This window comes from Hyperoodon ampullatus, assembly GCF_949752795.1.
Source record: "Hyperoodon ampullatus genome assembly, chromosome: 10".
NCBI classification, from domain to species: domain Eukaryota; kingdom Metazoa; phylum Chordata; class Mammalia; order Artiodactyla; family Ziphiidae; genus Hyperoodon; species Hyperoodon ampullatus.
Genome location: NC_136923.1, coordinates 58,072,560 through 58,095,307, shown reverse-complemented (window position 1 = coordinate 58,095,307; position 22,748 = coordinate 58,072,560). Strand labels below are relative to the sequence as shown.

Here is a 22,748-nt window from a genome sequence, read left to right as displayed (position 1 = left end):
ACTCAGAAAACTATAATACACTGATGAAGAAAATTGAAGACGACACAAACAAATGGAAAGATACACCGTGCTCATGTATTGGAAGAATTAATATTGCTAAAATGACCATATTACCCAAGGAAATCTACAGATTCAATCCAATCCCTGTCAAAATACCAAAGCCAGTTTTCACAGAACTAGAACAAATAATTCTAAATTTCTATGGAAATTAGACCCTGAATAGCCAAAGCATCTTGAGAAAAAAAAGGACAAAGCTGGAGGTATCATGCTCCCTGATTTCAAACTATCCTACAAAACTACAGCTATCAAAACGATATGGTACTGACACAAAAACAAACATGTAAGTGAATGAAACAGAATAGAGAGCCCAGAAATAAACTCATGCTTATGTGGTGAATTAATCTATGACAAAGGCAAGATTATAAAATGGGGCAAAGACAGCCTCTTCAATAAATGGTGTTGGGAAAGCTGAACAGCTACATGCAAAAGAATCAAACTGGACTACTTTCTCACACCATGCAAAAAAATAAATTCAAGATAGATTAAAGACTTAAATGAAACCATAAAATTCCTCAGAGAAAACAGGCATTGTTTGGCATTGACATTGGTCTTAGGATTTTTTTTTATATGTCTCCTCAAACAAGGGAAATAAAAAAGCAAAAATAAACAAATTGGACTACATCAAACTTAAAATCTTTTGCACAGCTATAGGAGATACCAAGAAAATGAAAAGGCTGCACACTGAATGGGAGAAGATATTTTCAAATGACATATAAATATATAAATAGCCATACAACTCAACATAAAAAAATAAAACTGATTAGAAAATGGGCAGAGAACCTGAATAGACATTTTTCCAAAGAAGACATACAGCTGGCCAACAGACAAATGAAAAAATTCTCAACATCACTAATCATCAGTGAAATGCTAACCAAAAACACAGTAAGATATCACCTCATACCTGTCAGAATGGCTATTATCAAAAAGACCACAAATAACAAATGTTGGATGAAGAGAAAAGGGAACCCTTGTGTACTATTGATAGGATTGTAAATTAGTACTGCCACTATGGAAACAGTATGGAGGTTCCTCAAAAAATTAAGAATAGAACTATGATACAGTCCAGCAATTTCACTTCTGAGTATTACCCAAAGAAAACAAAAACAATAACTCAAAAAGATATATGCACCCTTACGTTCACTGAAGCATTGTTTACAATAGCCAAGATACGAAAGCAACCTAAGTTCCCATCAAGAGATGAATGGATAAAGATGGTGTGATTATATAAATATATATGTATATATATATATATATATATATATATATATACACACACACACACACACACAGTGGAATATTACTCAGCCTTAGGGGGCATTATGCTTAGTGAAGTAAGTCAGACAAAGACAAATACCATAGGATTGTACTTATATATGGAATCTAAAAATCAAAACAAACAAAACAAAATGATAACAAACTCATAGATAAAGAGAACAAATGTATATGGCCTGACACAGTTTGTGGCATGATTCAAGAATCTAAAAGGCTCCAATGCCTTCATTACACTTACGAGGGTGGGCAGACTGATCAGAAAATCAGATGTGTAGTACCATAGATTGCTGAATTAGTCTCTGTAAACACAGACACTCCCACCTACTCTCAATGCTGCTTCAGAGAACACACTTTTGGAAATCTCCCAGAATAAAAATAATGTGTCCAGAACACATCAGATTCTACTTCCTATATTAAAAAATTTCTCAAAGAACTAAATTATATCCCAATATGCCCATATGAAAACACACACTAAAATAATCTCTACTTTATTATCTTTCATCTTTGGTGCTTTTATATGGACATATCAATCCAAAACTTCTGATTAACCCAACATTGGAAAGTCTTTATTTCTAAGTCTTTCCTAAGGTGGTAAAGATTTGTTACCTCCATATTCTCTCACCCAGCCTATTGTCTCACCAAAAGAGACTAACCACCAGTGTTAGGAACTCACCCTGCTGTGACTTTCTCCTGATTACTATCCTCATCTTTTCCTCAATGCAACTGCTATTCAAATCTCAGAATTGCAGAATGACCCACTAATGGTCATAAAATCAATAATCTTAAAACTTTTTTAGAAGTTGGATTTGACTGAATTTGCTTCAATACTTCTTCATGGCAATATAAGGAAACTGTGGTGGACTTGACAGAAAACATTCTTGGTTTTTTAGTAACATGAGGGCAACATGAGAGAAATTCCAGAAATTTTGTGGCTACCCTTCCAACAACAGATGCTATGAGGGTATGCAGTACAAGTGACTCAATATTCTGTAGACTTTTGAGAGCACTCAAGGTTCTGTGTCAGCTCAAACTCATATAGACACTAAATCCGATTAATAGGAAATAAACCACAGAACAGGCTCAAAACAAGAACAGGTCAAGAGACCTAACTAATTCATTTTTCCTCTAATGACACAGATTTCCCAGCCACAGTTGAGCCAACCAACAATAATTAAAATCCTCTAATCCTTTAGAAACATTTAACATGCCAGGGATTCTTCAATAGCAAGACAGGTCTAATTTGATTTCTCAAATTTTGGCGGCATTCAGAAAGTAAAATCTTTCCTTAAGATAACTTTGGGTTACACTGTTTGCTGAGATGATAGTGGGAACTGCTTGTATCTTTCCCCATTCGTGGACCTGCTTTCCACCTTAATCCCCAATTCCTCTTGCATTAAAGCATTCTTCTTAGGCAATCTTGGCTATCATATCAAGATCTCAAAATTCATTCATTCACTTGTTCATTCATTCTTCTATCTATTTACTCAACAAATATTTATTAAATGCTTTCAGAGGAACAAAGTCAAGGAAATCGGTTTCCCTTACCTCAGGAGGGATTGGCAATAAACCAATGTCTTATGTGCAGTGAGCGAGGCCAGGCCAGTGTACTAAGGGAGCCCAGACTTGGAACCTATTTGATGTGGACATCAAAGATGCCACCTGGAGGAGTGGCATTAGAAGTGAGTAGCAGCAAGGCATTCTGGACAGAGAGAGCAACACTTTGGAAGCCACAGAGCAATACAACAACAGACTGGTCTATTCAGGAAACAGAAATCTGTCCCATGAGTCCAGAGCAAAAGGCAAGGAGAGCTCAGAAGGAAAGGGCCTTGGGTGCCCTAGGGAATCTAAACTCTATCTTAAATGTCATGGGGAGCTACTTGAAGAATTTTAACCAGGAAAAGGCTATAGTCGCATTTCTAACTTGGAATGTTAGAAACCTCACACCTTAAATTTCCTCACTTAATTCTCTGTCAATGGTGTCACAATCTTCATAAACTCAGACTCTTTCTCAACTGTTGTCACACCTCATTAACTGGCCAGCAACCTTTTTAACTCTGGGTCCTAAATAACTGCTGAATATAATCCTTCTGCCATATCCTCTTCTCCTGCTGCCATAGGTAAAACTTACACATCTTTACGGAAAATTGCAAGAGCTTTAGCGGCAAATACCACAGGCTAGCTCTCCAAAAGCCGTTGACCACCCCCACCTCCCTTTCCCATCTCCAGCTGTACAGGCTGGGAGCTCACCTAGAGAGTCTCCCTTACAGCCGGGGTGGTTGCATGAGTTCGCTTTGGCCAAAAGAATGTAGTAAGTCTAACAGGAATCCCTGTAAAAGACCCCTGTGAAAGATTTTCTTCTATGATAAAAGGAGTAGCTATTCAAAAAGAAGAATCTGTTTTTTCACCCTAGCTGCCACCCCGATTCCTGTCTTTGGATTTGGTAATAATGCCTAGAGCTCTGGCCAATCTGCTGAAAAAAATGGAGAGAAAGGACAGAAAAACCTAGATTGTAGCTGACCTCCTAGAGCTTCTGAACCAGCCCTGGCACTGCTCACCTTCAGCCCCTTTGTTATGAGATAACTATGTGTCCTCATGGATTAAACCATTAGCATCCTGGCTTTTTGCACCCAAACATATCCAAACCGATCCACCTCCTATACTGGGAATCTGTCGTTCTCCACGGTGCCCCCTCACCTGCCATCACAATGATCTCTCCATCCCAAATCTGATCACATAGTTTTCAGTCTGAAATCTTGAAGCTAAATCTCTGAACAGACGTCAGAGTCCCAGCTCTCACCCACCAAAGCCTCTACTGAAAATCGTGCTAGCCCCTTGGCACGCTGTACTGCTTTGGGTCTCTAATCCTTTGCATTTGCTGTACCCCTACCTGAAACGCTGTTACCTGTCCTGCCCAGCTCCTCACCAGAAGGCTCCCCCAGGTAGAATTAGTCACATTTTCTCCTGTGCATGATAGTTGTGGAAGACTATATAACTGCTCACCCACATTCTTTCTGGGGGAGGAACATATCCTCACCCTGGTGAACTTGGCTTGCTTTGACCAATGAATTCTTAGCAGAAGTAATATCTGAAACTTTAGGGCAGAGCTTTGAGAGCTGAGGTATTGTTTGCCATGCTCTCTCTTCCCTACCTCTGATGTGGAAGCAGGTATGGAGGTCTTCAGCCAGCCTGATCTCTGAGCACAGCTCCCTTACTGACCTACAATGCTCATGTATTATGAACAAGATAGAGACCTTGCTGTTTTAAGCCATGGTGGACAGACTTTTTCTATAACGGGTCAGATGATAAATATTTAAGCTGTTGGGGCCATATATGGTAACTGCCACATATTCTTCCTTTTAACTCCATTAAAAAATGTAAAACCCTTCTTAATTCACAGGACATAAGAAGACAGGCCACAGCTGGATTTATCCCACAGGCTGTAGTTTGCCACTGTTTTAAGCTGCTGAGATTTTCACATTACTTATTACTACAGCATAACATGTCCCATCCTGACTAATATATTTTGCATAGAAAATACTCTAGGCTTTATCACCCTGTAATACAACTATAAGCTCCATGAAGATAGTGGTCATGTCTGGCATGCTTGCCTTGTTCACCACAGGATACGGCAGCTCAGAAAATAATTGCTGAGTGAAGAACTGAAAGTCTTTCCCATAAGACTCGGGGGACAGAGACCATGGCTTTCATCTTCTACCCACCCCCACATGTCTAGCATACGATGGCATTTGATGAGCATTTGAGCCTTTGATAAATGTTCCATTGACTTGAGTATGCCCTTGTTGTTATTACCAGTAGCAACAGGCACATGTCATTGGAGAAACATCTAGAAATATGCACGGCCTGTTTGGTTGCAGGATGAACATGTGACCTCGAGTCATGTGCCAAAGCCCATGTCTGAAATATATTACCTATAGTTGAATGAGTTTTGTTTTTTCCTTTTTCTTCCTTTTATATTCGGGAGCAGGGAAGAAAAGGGGGCATGCAGGTTTTACATTAAAATGTGTATTTGAAAAGCCAAGAAATGTGAAATGGTAGGTTCAGAGGCAAGTTCCCTTTCAGCAGATTCTCTCCTACTTGGCAGCAGGCAGCTGGCAGCATTTAGGGCCAACTTTGTGCTTCACCTGGTGTGCCCCTGAGTCAGGGTCTGCTCCGTTGTGTGGCCTCCAAGTCTGCAAATAAACTCAGGGGCAAGACCTGGGTATGTTCCATGGCACAAGTCATTGAAAAATCCAGTCTTTTAAATGTAAACATATTTAGACATTAAATTAGATACCATTTGTAAAACTACACATACCCAAATATGTTATTACTTTCTACTGCCTCATGAAGGCAAACTCCACTTGCTATATAAATAATTGCAAACCAAGTTCAATCTTAAATCATCTCATTCACCTACATTGAGAAAAAAGAGGAGAAGAAGACAATTTTAGTTTTTCTACAACTCTTTTTTCTGATCACATTTTCAATATATTTTGTCTCATGCATGCATCTTAAACATCACTTGGTAATTCAGTGCTTCTTTTCTGGGAGTAAATAAACCTAGCAAAAGAAAAGAGAAAAATAAAATACGACACGGCTGTCCCTCTTTGGTGATATGCATTCACGTGTGTACCACAGCCTATTTTTATAGGCTTTATGAATTGCAACCTTATTTAAACCTCTCAAATTATGGGAATCTTATATATTTGGTTTCAAATTAATGCCATAAGATTTTAATTTAACAATAACCCCTCTGAAAAACAAGAGTCTCTAATGTCCATATTTATATCAATAGTGATAGACACTGAAAATCATATTTCATCACTATATTTTATTTTAAATATTTTAAAATAGTGATGTCAGTTCTCTATGGATTATCTTCTTAGTCATAAAATCATTTTATACTCATTGAAAATAATGGCAGCCCATTCATGTCCTGTAAATAATTACATTAGTGGAGAGAAACAACTAGGATAAAATTCTGTTCTGAGATTTATCACTGCTTCTTTATTTGAAACTAGAAAAACATTGCCTCACTTAAAGCTAAAAAGTCTAAAAAATTGAAAATAATTTTAAAATTAATAACACTTAAGTATAAGTCTAATAAATGGTAATAAGAATAAGGTTAGGCAGACTTGCAATGAGGGGCAGGACAAAGAAAAAAAATAAGGTTTTATTATTTTTGTAAAACAAAGTAACTTTTTCTAGGGAATCCTTTACAATTTGAGTGTGAGTAAAATATAAGTATATTTATTAAAGTTATAGAGTAAACATGGGAAGTGGGGTATTTTGTTAAGTTTAATGTGTGGACTTAATGTAACTAGCCTGCCCATTTGGGGTTAAAGGGTGGACTGACTTATGTGTTTATCTCCTCTAGCTCTCAAAACCTTGCTAAAGTGAAGGGAAAGGAATTTTCCTTGAAAAGCTACCCACAGGGACAATGAGATGTGACAACAGAGGATGATACATTCCAATGAATTTTTGGAAGATGGGAAGTAGAGGAAGGATGGTACACAGCAGGCGTCCTAACCCACGTGCCTGAGAATAGAAAGGCCAAAAGGGTTCTGCCCAAGGCAGAAGTGAAGTACAAATCAAGTCCCCAGGAATTAAAATCAAGTCCCCAGGTCCTGTCCCATACTCACACATGGTGCTACCAGTAAATTGAGTTCTCTTTGTCACTAGAAGAAAAGTAGACATTTATTTTGCAAAGAAACTGAACCAGAAAAGCACCAAGCAGAGTGAGGCTGAACTCATGGGAATTCAGTGAAAATCTATCAACTGAACGTGGCTCCCTGAGACCTCTTCATCCACACTGCTCCCAAAATGACAGCAGACAGAAGGACATCATCTCAGGCAAGATATTGGGGGTGCATTATCTGGAAAAAGTTTAAGCAATGACATTGGGGGTCTCCTAAGGAAATTTTCTACTGTGCTCTAAAGTCCACCAGATGACACCCTTAACTGGAACACACAGCCTTTTTAGTGTCCTTCTCATAAATGTTAAGGGTCAGCTTAGATCAACAGACATTTGAGGAAAATCTCCAAAAGGAAATAGAGAGCACATGAACCAGGAAAAAAAAAAAAAAAGATTGATCCAAAAGATACAGAAACAATGCAGGGTGTGGAAGAGAAAAGTCTATATTATACTGAGAAAGAATAAAATCAAGATTCCATGAAAATGGAATATGGAACAAGATGAAATTTGAGGGGATTAAAAATATATTAATCAAAATTAAATATTCAATATAATCACTAGAAAATAAAGTTATAGAAATAACTCTAAAGTACAAAGAGCTGAAAACTAAGAGAACAATTATTTTAAAAATTAGACTACAGCAAGTCCCCGACATACAAATGAGTCCCGTTCTGAGATGTGTTCATAAGTCCAATTTGTTCATAAGTCCAACAAAGTTAGCCTAGGTAGCCAACTAACACAATTGGCTATATAGTACTGTACTGTAATAGGTTTATAATACTTTTCACACAAATAATACATAAAAAACAAACACAAAAAATAAAGAAAACATTTTTAATCTTACAGTACAGTACCTTGAAAAGTGCAGTAGTACAGTACAACAGCTGGCATATAGGGGCTGGCATCAAGTTACCAGGCAAGAAGAGTTACTGACTGGAGGAGGGAGAGGAGGTGGGAGATGGTAGAGCTGAAGGGTCATCAGCAATAAGAGATGGAGGGCAAGCTGCAATTTTACTCACACCTGACATTGATTGAATGCACGTTCACATCTTTGAAAGTTCACAACTTGAAGGCTCGTACATAAGGGACTTATGTATTTAGAATATACAACATCTAAGAATAATAGGAATTCTAGAAGAGGAAACACAGAAAGCAGAGGGAAGAAAAGTAGTGAAAAAACAGTGCAGGAAGATTTCCCAGGAGTGAAGTTTTAAGTCTCCAGATTGAAGAGCAGACCTAGTTTCGGACACACTGAATGAAAAGAGACCCACCCAAAGCAGTGGATAAAGGGAGCATCCTAAAAGCTTCCAGAGACATAAAACAACTCATGTATCAAGCAACAGGAATTAGAATACCATTAGATTTTCTAACAGCAAAACAGGATACTAGAAGACTGGAGTAATGCCTTCAAAATTTGGAAGGAGGGGGTTTCCCTGCTGGTGCAGTGGTTGAGAGTCTGCCTGCTGATGCAGGGGACATGGGTTCATGCCCTGGTCCAGGAAGATCCCACATGCCATGAAGTGGCTAGGCCCGTGAGCCATGGCCACTGAGCCTGCGCATCTGGAGTCTGTGCTCCGCAATGGGAGAGGCCACAACAGTAAGAGGCCCACATACCACACACACAAAAAAAAAATTGGAAGGATAATCATGTTCATCTGAGAATATTACACCCAGCCAAATTAACAAACAAATATGAGGGTCCCTCAAAAATATTTTGTGACATGCAAGCATCTAAAAATTAAAACTTCCAGTGGTGTTGGGAAAACTGGACAGCTACATGCAAAAGAATGAAACTGGACTGCTATCTTATACCATACACAAAAATTAAGTCAAAATGGATTAAAGACTTGAATGTAAGACCCAAAACCATAAAACTCCTAGAAGAAAACGTAGGCTTCTTGAAATGGATCTTGGCAATGATTTTTAGAATTGACACCCAAAGCAAAGCAACTAAAGCAAAAATACACAAGTGGGACTTCATCAAACTAAAAAGCACAGGAAAGAATACCATTAACAAAATAAAAAGGCAATCTACTGAATGGGAGAAAAGATTTGCAGATCACATCCAATACAGGGTCAATGTTGAAAATATATAAAGAACTCATACAACTCTGTAGCAAAAGCAAAAAAAAAATCCCAAAAACAGTCTGATTGAAAAATGGGCAGATCTGAATAGATATTTTCCCAAAGAAATCATATGATGGCCAACAGGTATATAAGATGTTCAATATTCCTAATCATCAAGGAAATATGAATCACAACCACATGAGATATATCACTTCACACCTGTTAGAATTGGCTATCATCAAAAAGGCAAAAAATCAAACCAAACAAAAAAAACCCAAAGCATTGGTGAGGATGTGAAGAAAAGGGAACCCTTGACCCCGGAGGAAGATGGCGGAAGAGTAAGATGCGGAGATCACCTTCCTCCCCACAGATACATCAGAAATTCATCTACACGTGGAACAACTCCTACAGAACACCTACTGAACGCTGACAGAAGACCTCAGACCCCCCCAAAAGGCAAGAAACTCCCCACATACCTGGGTAGGTCAAAAGAAAAAAAGAATAAACAGAGACAATAGGATAGGGACGGGACCTGCACCAGTGGGAGGGAGCCGTGAAGGAGGAAAGGTTTCCACACACTACAAGCCCCTTCGCGGGCGGAGACTGCAGGTGGCGGAGGGGGAAAGCTTCGGAGTAGCGGAGGAGAGCACAGCAACAGGGGTGTGGAGGGCAAAGCGGAGAGATTCCGGCACAGAGGATCGGTGCCCTCAGGCACACACCAGCCCGAGAGGCTTGTCTGCCCGGCCGCCAGGGCGGGCGGGGCTGGGAGCTGAGGCTCCGGTATCGGCTTTCAGTCGGAGCGCAGGGAGAGGACTGGGGCTGGCGGCAGGAAGAGAGCCTGAAGGGGTTAGTGCACCACGGCTAGCCCGGAGGGAGTCCGGGGAAAGGGTCTGGAGCTGCCGAAGAGGCAAGAGACATTTTTCCCTTTTGTTTCCTGGTGCGCGAGGAGAGGGCATTAAGAGGGCTGCTTGGGGAAGCGCCGGAGACAGGCGCGGACCTCGGAGACGGGCGTGGGATGCTGGGGCTGCTGCTGCCGCCGCCGCTGCGGGGCCTGTGTGCGAGCGCGGGTCACTGTCCGCCCTGCCTTCCGGGAGGCCTGTGCACCCCGCCACTACCGGGGTCCCAGGACCCGGGGACGGCTTTCCCGGGAAAGCACACGGAGCGCCTCGGGCTGCTGCAACGTCACGCCGGCCTCTGCCGCTGCAGGCCCGCCCCACACTGGGCACCCCTCCCTCCCCTCTGCCTGAGTGAGCCAGAGCCCCCGAATCAGCGGCTCCTTTAAACCCGTCCTGTCTGAGCGAAGAACTGACGCCCTCCAGCGACCTACGTGCAGAGGCGGGGCTAGGTCCAAGGCTGAGACCCGGGAGCTGTGAGAGCAGAGACAGGGAAATCTCTCTGTGCAGCCTCGGAGGCAGCGGATTAAAGCTCCACGGTCCATTTGATGTGCCCTGCGTCTGTGGAGTGCATGAATGGACAGCGAATCACCCCAAATTGAGGAAGTCGACGTTGAGGACAAGATTTAAGACTTTCGCCCCTTTTCCTCTTTTTACAACGAATTATCCCAAATTAAGGAGGTGGACTTAGCAAGATTTCAGACTTCTCGCACTTTTCCTCTTTTTACAACGAATTATCCCAAATTGAGGAGGTGGACTTGGAGAGCAAGATTTTTGATTTTTTCCCCCAGCTCTCTTTTTGTGAATGTGTATGTGTAATCTTCTGTGTAAGATTCTCTCTGTATAGCTTTGCTTCCACCATATGTCCCAGGGTTCTATCTGTCCGTTTTTTTTTTCAATAATTACTTTTTAATTTTAATAACGCTACTATATTTCATACTTTATTCTATTTTACTTTACCTGCTCTTTCTTTTTTTCCTACCTTCCCTTCCTCCCTCCCTCCCTCCGCTCCTCCTTTCCTTCTTTCTTTTTCTTTCCTCCCCCCTCCCTCCCACCCTTCTTCTTTCCACTTTCTTTTTCTTTCCTTCCTCCCTCCCTCCCTCCTGTCTTTCTTTCTTTCTTTCCTTCCTCCCTCCCTCCCTCCCTTCTTCCATTCACTCTTCCTTTTGCTTTCATTCCTCCCTCCCTCCCTCCTTTCTTTCTTTCTTTCTTTCCATCCTTCCTCCCTCCCTCCTTTCTTTCTTTCTTCCTTCCTTCCTTCCTTTCTTCCCTTCTTCCTTTCTTTCCCTCTCTCTTTCTTTCTTCTGCTAATTCCTTCTTTCTACTTTTTCTCCCTGTTATTCTGAGCCGGGTGGATGAAAGGCTCTTGGTGCTGCAGCCAGGAGTCAGTGCTGTGCCTCTGAAGTGGGAGAGCCAACTTCAGGACACGGGTCCACAAAAGACCTCCCAGCTCCACATAATATCAAGCAGCGAAAATCTCCCAGAGATCTCCATCTCAACACCAGCACCCAGCTTCAGTCAACGACCAGCAAGCTACAGTGCTGGTCACCCTATGCCAAGCAACTAGGAAGGCGGGAACACAACCCCACCCATTAGCAGAGAGGTGGCCTTAAAACATAATAAGACCACAGGCACCCCAAAACACACCACCAGACGTGGACCTGTCCACCAGAAAGACAAGATCGAGCCTCAACCACCAGAACACAGGCACTAGACCCCCCCACCAGGAAGCCTACACAATCTACTGAAACAACCTTAGCCACGGGGGACAGACACCAAAAACAATGGGATCTACGAATCTGCAGCCTGCAAAAAGGAGACCCCAAACACAGTAACATAGGCAAAATGAGAAGGCAGAAAAACACACAGCAGGTGAAGGAGCAAGATAAAAACCTACCAGACCTAACAAATGAAGAGGTAATAGGCAGTCTACCTGAAAAAGAATTCAGAATAATGATAGTAAAGATGATCCAAGATTCTATTTCAAAGATCCAAAATCTTGGAAATAGAATAGACAAAATGCAAGAAACAGTTAACAAGGACCTACAAGAACTAAAGATGAATCAAGCATCGATTAAAAACACAATAAATGAAATGAAAAATACTCTAGATGGGATCAATAGCAGAATAACTGAGGCAGAAGAACGGATAAGTGAGGTGGAAGATAAAATAGTGGAAATAACTGATGCAGAGCAAAATAAAGAAAAAAGAATGAAAAGAACAGAGGACAGTCTCAGAGACCTCGGGGACAACATTAAACGCACCAACATTCGAATTATAGGGGTTCCAGAAGAAGAAGAGAAAAAGAAAGGGACTGAGAAAATATTTGAAGAGATTATAGTTGAAAACTTCCCTAATATGGGAAAGGAAATAGTTAATCAAGTCCAGGAGGCACAGAGAGTCCCATACAGAATAAATCCAAGGAGAAATACGCCAAGACACATATTAATCAAACTGTCAAAAATTAAACACAAAGAAATCATATTAAAAGCAGCAAGGGAAAAACAACAAATAACACACAAGGGAATCCCCATCAGGTTAACAGCTGATCTCTCAGCAGAAACTCTACAAGCCAGAAGGGAGTGGCAGGACATAATTAAAGTGATGAAGGAGAGAAACCTGCAACCAAGATTACTCTACCCAGCAAGGATCTCATTCAGATTTGATGGAGAAATTAAAACTTTACAGACAAGCAAAAGCTGAGAGAGTTCAGCACCACCAAACCAGCTTTACAACAAATGCTAAAGGAACTTCTGTAGGCAAGAAACACAGCAGAAGGAATATACCTACAATAACGAACCCAAAGCAATTAAGGAAATGGGAATAGGAACATACGTATCAATAATTACCTTAAATGTAAATGGACTAAATGCTCCCACCAAAAGACACAGAGTGGCTGAATGGATACAAAAACAAGACCCATATATATGCTGTCTACAAGAGACCCACTTCAGACCTAGAGACACATACAGATTGAAAGTAAGGGGATGGAAAAAGATATTCCATGCAAATGGAAACCAAAAGAAAGCTGGAGGAGCAATTCTTATATCAGACAAAATAGACTTTAAAATAAAGACTATTAGAAGAGACAAAGAAGGACACTACATAACGATAAAGGGATCGATCCAAGAAGAAGATATAACAATTGTAAATATTTATGCACCCAACATAGGAGCACCTCAATACATAAGGCAAATACTAACAGCCATAAAAGGGGAAATCGACAGTAACACAATCATAGTAGGAGTCTTTAACACCCCAATTTCACCAATGGACAGATCATCCAAAATGAAAATAAATAAGGAAACACAAGCTTTAAATGATACATTAAACAAGATGGACTTAGTTGATATTTATAGGACATTCCATCCAAAAACAACAGAATACACATTTTCCTCAAGTGCTCATGGAACATTCTCCAGGATAGATCATATCTTGGGTCACAAATCAAGCCTTGGTAAATTTAAGAAAATCAAAATTGTATCAAGTATCTTTTCCGACCACAATGCTATGAGACTAGAAATCAATTACAGGAAAAGATCTGTAAAAAATACAAACACATGGAGGCTAAACAATACACTACTCAATAACGAAGTGATCACTGAAGAAATCAAAGAGGAAATTTAAAAATACCTAGAAACAAATGACAATGGAGACACGACGACCCAAAACCTATGGGACGCAGCAAAAGCAGTTCTAAGGGGGAACTTTATAGCAATACAATCCCACCTTAAGAAACAGGAAACATCTCGAGTAAACAACCTGACCCTGCACCTAAAGCAATTAGAGAAAGAAGAACAAAAAACCGCCAAAGTTAGCAGAAGGAAAGAAATCATAAAGATCAGATCAGAAATAAATGAAAAAGAAATGAAGGAAACGATAGCAACGATCAACCAAACTAAAAGCTGGTTCTTTGAGAAGATAAAAAAAATTGACAAACCTTTAGCCAGACTCATCAAGAAAAGAAGGGAGAAGACTCAAATCAATAGAATTAGAAATGAAAAAGGGGAAGGAACAACTGACACTGCAGAAATACAATAGATCAACAGAGATTACTACAAGCAACTCTATGCCAATAAAATGGACAACCTGGAAGAACTGGACAAATTCTTAGAAAAGCACAACCTGCCAAGACTGAATCAGGAAGAAATAGAAAATATGAATAGACCAATCACAAGCACTGAAATTGAAACTGTGATTAAAAATCTTCCAACAAACAAAAGCCCAGGACCAGATGGCTTCACAGGCGAATTCTATCAAACATTTAGAGAAGAGCTAACACCCATCCTTCTCAAACTCTTCCAAACAATATCAGAGGAAGGAACACTCCCAAACTCATTCTACGAGGCCACCATCACCTTGATAGCAAAACCAGACAAGGATGTCACAAAGAAAGAAAACTACAGGCCAATATCACTGATGAACATAGATGCAAAAATCCTCAACAAAATACTAGCAAACAGAATCCAACAGCACATTAAAAGGATCATACACCATGATCAAGTGGGGTTTATTCCAGGAATGCAAGGATTCTTCAATATACGCAAATCAATCAATGTGATACACCATATTAACAAGTTGAAGGAGAAAAACCATATGATCATCTCAATAGATGCAGAAAAAGCTTTCAACAAAATTCAACACCCATTTATGATAAAAACCCTCCAGAAAGTAGGCATAGAGGGAACTTTCCTCAACATAATAAAGGCCATATATGACAAACCCACAGCCAACATCGTCCTCAATGGTGAAAAACTGAAACCATTTCCACTAAGATCAGGAACAAGACAAGGCTGCCCACTCTCACCACTCTTATTCAACCTAGTTTTGGAAGCTTTAGCCACAGCAATCAGAGAAGAAAAGGAAATAAAAGGAATCCAAATTGGAAAAGAAGAAGTAAAGCTGTCACTGTTTGCAGATGACATGATACTATACATAGAGAATCCTAAAGATGCTACCAGAAAACTACTAGAGCTAATCAATGAATTTGGTAAAGTAGCAGGATACAAAATTAATGCACAGAAATCTCTGGCATTCCTGTACACTAATGATGAAAAATCTGAAAATGAAATCAAGAAAACACTCCCATTTACCATTGCAACAAAAAGAATAAAATATCTAGGAATAAACCTACCTAAGGAGACAAAAGACCTGTATGCAGAAAATTATAAGACACTGATGAAAGAAATGAAAGATGATACAAATAGATGGAGAGATATACCATGCTCCTGGATTGGAAGAATCAATATTGTGAAAATGACTCTACTACCCAAAGCAATCTACAGATTCAATGTAATCCCTATCAAACTACCACTGACATTTTTCACAGAACTAGAACAAAAAATTTCAAAATTTGTTTGGAAAAACAAAAGACCCCGTATAGCCAAAGCAATCTTGGGAACGAAAAACGGAGCTGGAGGAATCAGGCTCCCTGACTTCAGACTATACTACAAAGCTACAGTAATCAAGACAGTGTGGTACTGGCATAAAAACAGAAACATAGATCAATGGAACAGGATAGAAAGCCCAGAGATAAACCCACGCACATATGGTCAACTTATCTTTGATAAAGGAGGCAGGAATGTACAGTGGAGAAAGGACAGCCTCTTCAATAAGTGGTGCTGGGAAAACTGGACAGGGACATGTAAAAGTATGAGATTAGATCACTCCCTAACACCATACACAAAAATAAGCTCAAAATGGATTAAAGACCTAAATATAAGGCCAGAAACTATCAAACTCTTAGAGGAAAACATAGGCAGAACACTCTATGACATAAATCACAGCAAGATCCTTTCGGACCCACCTCCTAGAGAAATGGATATAAAAACAAAGATAAACAAATGGGACCTAATGAAACTTCAAAGCTTTTGCACAGCAAAGGAAACCATAAACAAGACCAAAAGACAACCCTCAGAATGGGAGAAAATATTTGCAAATGAAGCAACTGACAAAGGATTAATCTCCAAAATTTATAAGCAGCTCATGCAGCTCAATAGCAAAAAAACAAACAACCCAATCCAAAAATGGGCAGAAGACTTAAATAGGCATTTCTCCAAAGAAGATATACAGACTGCCAACAAACACATGAAAGAATGCTCAACATCATTAATCATTAGAGAAATGCAAATCAAAACTACAATGAGATATTATCTCACACCAGTCAGAATGGCCATCATCAAGAAACCTAGAAACAATAAATGCTGGAGAGGGTGTGGAGAAAAGGGAACACTCTTGCACTGCTGGTGGGAATGTGAATTGGTACAGCCACTATGGAGAACAGTATGGAGGTTCCTTAAAAAACTACAAATAGAACTACCATATGACCCAGCAATCCCACTACTAGGCATATACCCTGAGAAAACCATAATTCAAAAAGAGACATGTACCAAAATGTTCATTGCAGCTCTATTCACAATAGCCCGGAGCTGGAAACAGCCTAAATGTCCATCATCGGATGAATGGATAAAGAAGATGTGGCACATATATACAATGGAATATTACTCAGCCATAAAAAGAAACGAAACTGAGCTATTTGTAATGAGGTGGATAGACCTAGAGTCTGTCATACAGAGTGAAGTAAGTCAGAAAGAGAAAGACAAATACCGTATGCTAACACATATATATGGAATTAAAAAAAAAATGTCATGAAGAACCTAGGGGTAAAACGGGAATAAAGACACAGACCTACTTGAGAATGGACTTGAGGATATGGGGAGGGGGAAGTGTAAGCTGTGACAAAGCGAAAGAGAGGCATGGACATGTATACACTACCAAACGTGAGGTAGATAGTGGGAAGCAGCCGCAGAGCACGGGGAGATCAGCTCGGTGCTTTGTGACCGCCTGGAGGGGTGGGATGGGGAGGGTGGGAGGGAGGAGATGCATGAGGGAAGGGATGTGGGAACGGATGTATATGTATGACTGATTCACTTTGTTATAAAGCAGAAACTAATAAAAAAAATAATAAAATAAAAAAATAAAATAAAATAAAAAGGAAAAAAAAAAAGAAAAGGGAACCCTTGTGCACTGTTGATAGGAATGTAAATTAGTGCAACCACCTTGGAAAACAGTATGGAGGTTCCTAAAAATATTAAAAATATAACTATCATATGATTTAGCAATTCCACTTCTGGGTATTTATCCAAAGAAAACAAAAACATTAATTTGAAAAGAGTTAATTGCAGCATTATTTAAAATAGCCAAGATATGGAAGCAACCTAAGAGCTATCATAAATGCGTGAATAAAGAAAATGTGAAATGTATGTGTATATATGTATCTATATCTACATATATCTATACATATATCTATATGTAGAGATATATATATCTACATATATCTATATCTACATTCATATGTACATATGCATTATACACATACATATATATACATGTATACACGTACATACATACATATATGATTCAGCCATAAAAAAGAATGAAATCTTGCCATTTGCAGTAACATGGATTGACCGTGAAGGCATTATCCTAAGTGAAATAAGTCAAAGACATACTGCATAATCTCACTTATATGTGGACAGTAAAAACCAAACAAATAACCCCCCCAAAAAAAACAACAGAGGCACTTCTCACACACTCCAGTTGTAACAGCCTTATTCCTCCTTGGCCTGAGTGAACAAGTGTGCTCCAATCAGCTGCTGCTTTCATTCTCTCTTGCCTGGGCAGGGAACAGATGCCTGAGGGCAGCCCACATGCAGAGGTGAGGCCAAAACCAAAGCTGAGCCCCAGGGCCGGTGCGACTAAGGAAGAGGAATGGAAATCTCTCTGTGCAGCTGCACAAGCTGTGGATTAAATCCCCGTGATCAGCTTGGTAAACCCTGTGTCTATGGAATATCTAAGGGACAATGAGTGTTCCCACAACTGAAACCAGTCTAGCTCTAGTAGCTGTGGACTTTGGGGGCAAGTACACATAGGAGTCGGGCCAAGTCAGAGGCTGAGTTGGCCCCACAGTGCCCATAGTGGGTCCAGAGACCTACCTAGAGGTATTGGAAGGCCTCCTGGGGAGGTGGGGTTGGCTGTGGCTCATGGTGGGGGTAAGGACACTAATAGCTGAGGCCCCAAGAAAATATTATTATTACTGTTATTTTTTGTTTTGTTCTGTTGTTGTTATTGTTTTTATTTATTTTTTCTTTTCTTTATAAACATTTTTTAATATATTTTTTATTTTCTACTTTTACTTTACTTTTTGTTATTTTGTGTTTTTTTCTTGTTTTTGTTCTTTGTTTTGTTTTTAGATATAAACATTTTTGATCATTTTTTGTGTTTTATGTTTTCTTTGCTTTTTTTTTTTAGTTTGCTTTCTGCTTTTGTTTTTGCTTTTTGTTTTTGTTAGTTTTGTTTTTGTTGTTCGTTTTCACTTTGGGGTTGTTTTGTTTGGTTGTTCTCTTGTTTTTAGTTTTCTTTCTTTTTTTTTTTTTCTTTGTTGGTCTGTTTTTATCATTTGTCTTGTGTTTTGTTTGTTTTCTTTTCCTTTTTTTTTTTTTTCTGCTCCACTTGCCCTGTGGGGTCTTGGTTCCCTGGCCATGGGTCAGGCCTGAGCCTCTGGGGTGGGAGTCCAGGACACTGGACCACCAGAGAATTCCCGGCCCCAGGGAATATTAATTAACATGAGCTCTCCCAGAGGTCTCCATCTAGACACCAAGACCCAGCTCCACCCAACTGCCTGCAGGCTCCAGTGTATACAAATATCAAATCATTATGTTGTTCAACTGAAACTAATATAATGTTATATATCACTTATACCTCAAAAATTTCTAAATAAGAAAAAAATGTTTTAAAGTAAAAATTATAACTTCCAAAGCACTCTTTCTTAGGAAAGTACTAGAAGATACACTTTGGCAAAATAGAGGAGTTTAAAAAGAAAGAGAAAGAGACAGGATGTAGGAAATAGAGACTCTGATCAGAAAAGGAGCATGGGAATTCCCTGGTGGTCTAGTGGTTAGGATTCTGTGCTTTCACTGCGGTAGCACAGGTTCAATCCCTGGTCAGGGAACTGAGATCCCACAAGCCACATGGTGTGGCCAAATTAAAAAAAAAAAAGGAGCACGAAAGTTCCAGGACAGTGGCTGTGCAGCAGACCTAAAGTCAAACCCAGTCTACATTACAGCAAAGAGGTATAGGAAATGGGTGTCCAGGAAAAAAAAACTGAGAGTAACTGTCATGTTTGACCATGTGGAAATGGTACACAGAGGGCTTTTATAATCCTTTTAGAAGATTTGGGAAGAAGAAATAAAAGGTACACAGAAAACTAGGAAAATAAACAAGAAGGCAATTATTAACTCTAGAAAAAACAAAAGGTCTATAAGGAAGGAGAGGTAATCAACATTGAACAATAATTACACAGTAGTAATAATGTAAATACTGAATGCTGATTTAACCCCAAATTGTGCTATAACTGTATTGCAGAATGGCAGATGGGGATGAAGAAAAAATAAGAAAACTGAATCTTCAACTATCACAATGGAAAGCCAGATACCAGAAGAAAGAACTAAAAAGACTGAAAAGTGGTTGTTTTAGGGAAATGGAACTGGGGGTTGCAAAGAGGTAGGCTTTTCTTTATAAGATTTTTAGCACTATTTTATTTTGTAAACCATTTTTATGTGTGCTACTGGTTAAAGAAAATAAATATTAAAATTACTTAAAATAAGTTTAGAAAGAAAATAAATCAGGCTACTACAATAAAAGATTAATCTCACTGTATTTAAATGTAACCAAAGGAAATGACTGCAGCTAATCTTAGTAAGAAAATGGAATGTGGGGTTGGCTATTACTCAGAAAATATGAACTGAATAGTCATCTTAGAAGGATTAAACAGATCTATTAAACTATTAAACAAATCTATTTAATACTATTTAAAAGTATATATACTGTTTGCTATGAAATTCAAACACACAATTTATAATAATCCTTATTAACTTATAAATTAAAATATCTACAAGCATATAAATAGTAAATATTCTTAAGGAAACACAAGTGTAATTTATAAAAAGTAAAAAAAGTAAAAAGCTTATGATTAACTTCTAATGATTAAGCAAATGTGTATCTGAGATGAAGAGTCACAATTATTTGGTCTCATCTCACATTTCACAAAGCACTGGCTTGAAATATTTCCAAGTAACTTTGCATTGAAGGTTATCAATAAAACTTCTGTTTTAGGATATTTTTTATTTTTTAAACTGATATAACATGTTCTACTCTAAAAAATCTGGACAGTGAATCTAATCGTTGTTACTGAGGATGTGGTTATGGGTAAATGTGTACGTTTGGAATTGCCTTCATGAGGAATCAGATTCTTCCAAAACTAAGAAACTCAGCTTTAAAATGTTGTCAAATGTCTTTCACATCAATAAAATTTAGGGCAGTGGCCTCCAAAGCTGGGTGCCTAAGGCAATCCACTGGGGGGTGGGGGTGGGGTGAAAAATATCAACACCCCTATTTTGAATTTTAATGTACCCCTTTATATTTTATTTCTGTTGACTGTATGTACTATAGAATAATTATACAGTGATATGTGTACAGAATTCATAAATAAGCATATATATTGATATACTGGCAGTGTATTATCAAAAGAATTTACTAATGGAATTTCATGATCACAGATATTTGCAGACCACTGATTTAGAGATGTCTCCCTACTTACAGTTGGCAAACCATTAATAGTCCATGGGAGTAACTTAAGTGTTTGTGAGTGAAGAGGGCAGGAGAAAGCTAACATATCTCTCTAAGCTAAAAAGTTCATTTTAAATTATGATTAAGAATTAGACAACTTACCTGCTACAGTTGAAAATATTGTGATAAAAAGTGAAAATGTTGAAGGATACAAATGCCTGGATTTTTTACAGCCCTTGATATGTACATTTGTCACCCATATATCACAGACTATATTAAAATAGTTCAACAATGTGCTCATGTGGTGGTTCTAAAAGGCTTTGTTGACGAAGTGTTCTACAGAAAGGAAAAAAACCTAGAAACCATTGATTTAGGAATTAAATGCCCAAGCAACCTAAGAGTATTTTATTCCCTCATACAGGCAAAATACAACTCAGTCATCAAGAACTACACTAGTCACTGTCCAATACAGTATCCACTAGTCACATAAGGATATTTAAATTAACTAAAATTTGATAGAATTTAAAATTCATATCCTCAAGCACATAGGCTATCAGATACGTTTCAAGTGCCTGATAGCCACATGTGGCCAGTGGCTGCCATACCAGACAGTGCAGACAGAGAACATGCCATTCAGTGCAGAAAGTTCTATCTAACAACTCTGCCCTAGAATAATATTGAGACTCTCAAGTTGAAAATTTTCAGATTTTTATACTTACTAACTGTTACTCTGTCCTTATCTCCCAACATAATGTTGTTTGGCGTCAGGTCTCTATGGATGATCCTCTTCTCCTTGTGTAAGTACCGAAGAGCTAGGCACAGCTTCAAACAGCAAAGAACAAACAAATGTTATTTCCCCGATATATACAGATAGACAGCCACTCATGATCACTACACACAACTCTAGGAAATCAGCTCAGAACTTTACTGTTTCATAGAAAAAGTTAATGAAGATAAAAGATACCTGTATAAATATTTTCCATAGTCTCTCTTCAGCAAAATGATGTTGTTTTTCCTTCAAAGAACTGAAATGTTCTCCAAGAGGGGCCCCTTCTATAAGCTCCATAACTATGTACAACCTATCGGCTATATAAAAAACAAGAAAATGTAATAGAAATAAATTCAATATAGACATTTTGAAAAAACTTATGAATTAGAATCCAAGTTTCCCAATGGGTGTTCAGGGCACAACACAAAAGAGTTAGAGACAGGGACCCAATCAGCTCTGGAGGGGCTGGGGGTGAGGGGGTCTTGGGGACAACTGGAGCTCAGCAACAGTCTCTTTCAGCTACAGGCAACCTCCTAGCATAAGTTTACGCTGGCAAATTTTCTCATTTTCTATGTACACCAGGATGTGGAAGGGTTGAGAGGCACCAAAGAGAGCAAGTAAATGATCCCAAGTCATGGAGGATTCCCTGAAGAACAGGTAAACCCAGCTTTCCTCTCAATGGTCTAAAATTTACCCTTAAATCAAGCCAGACATTCAGACATTAAATTGCACTGTTCTTCAGTCTCGTAGATTTACCTTACAGTATTTTACAATGAAATCATACCGTGGTTTAGCAATGACCCCACTGGATATACCATCCATGATGGAAATTTCTGTGATGCCAACTCAAGAGCTGAGAAAGCTGGCCTTCTCCAGCTTTCAGCTCATGGATCCCAGGAACCTCACATAACTGACTGAGTTTGTCTCTTTGCTTTGGATGCCAAGAAACAGAAGTAAATTCTACTTTCTCCTCCAAAGTCAATATGTAACTATTAACAACAGTATGTGATATGTATCTTTTGTAATGTTTTGGATGTATGTAAAATATGTATATATACAACATTTACAAAAATGAAGCCACACCATACATATTCTGCAACTTATACTTTTTTCATTCAACATTCTTATATGTTCGTCAGTACACACAGACCCACGCCATTCTTTCTGTTGGTTACATTGTATTCCACAATACAGATGTATCATAATTTATTTAATCATTCTCCTAAAGATTGACATATATATTGTTTCCAATTCTTCATAATCCCAAGAAATATTTACTGTATGTACTAATCTTGCCTCTAGCATTAATTTTCTCACCTTTTATTTCCTTTTATCATGATTTCTTAATCTATTTTATCTTATGTAT

At 38.8% G+C, this 22,748-nt stretch overlaps 1 protein-coding gene across 1 annotated transcript in view; it reads right to left on the bottom strand.

The window, feature by feature from the left end:
• The window catches only part of NEK10 (NIMA related kinase 10), a gene marked incomplete at its 3' end in the record, with an annotated part of 125,713 nt that overhangs the window by 17,456 nt on the left and 85,509 nt on the right, over window positions 1-22,748 (bottom strand). The window contains 2 exon segments of the mRNA XM_079712624.1: window positions 21,333-21,435; window positions 21,578-21,699. Of these exon segments, the coding sequence (XP_079568750.1) occupies window positions 21,333-21,435; window positions 21,578-21,699 (225 nt within the window).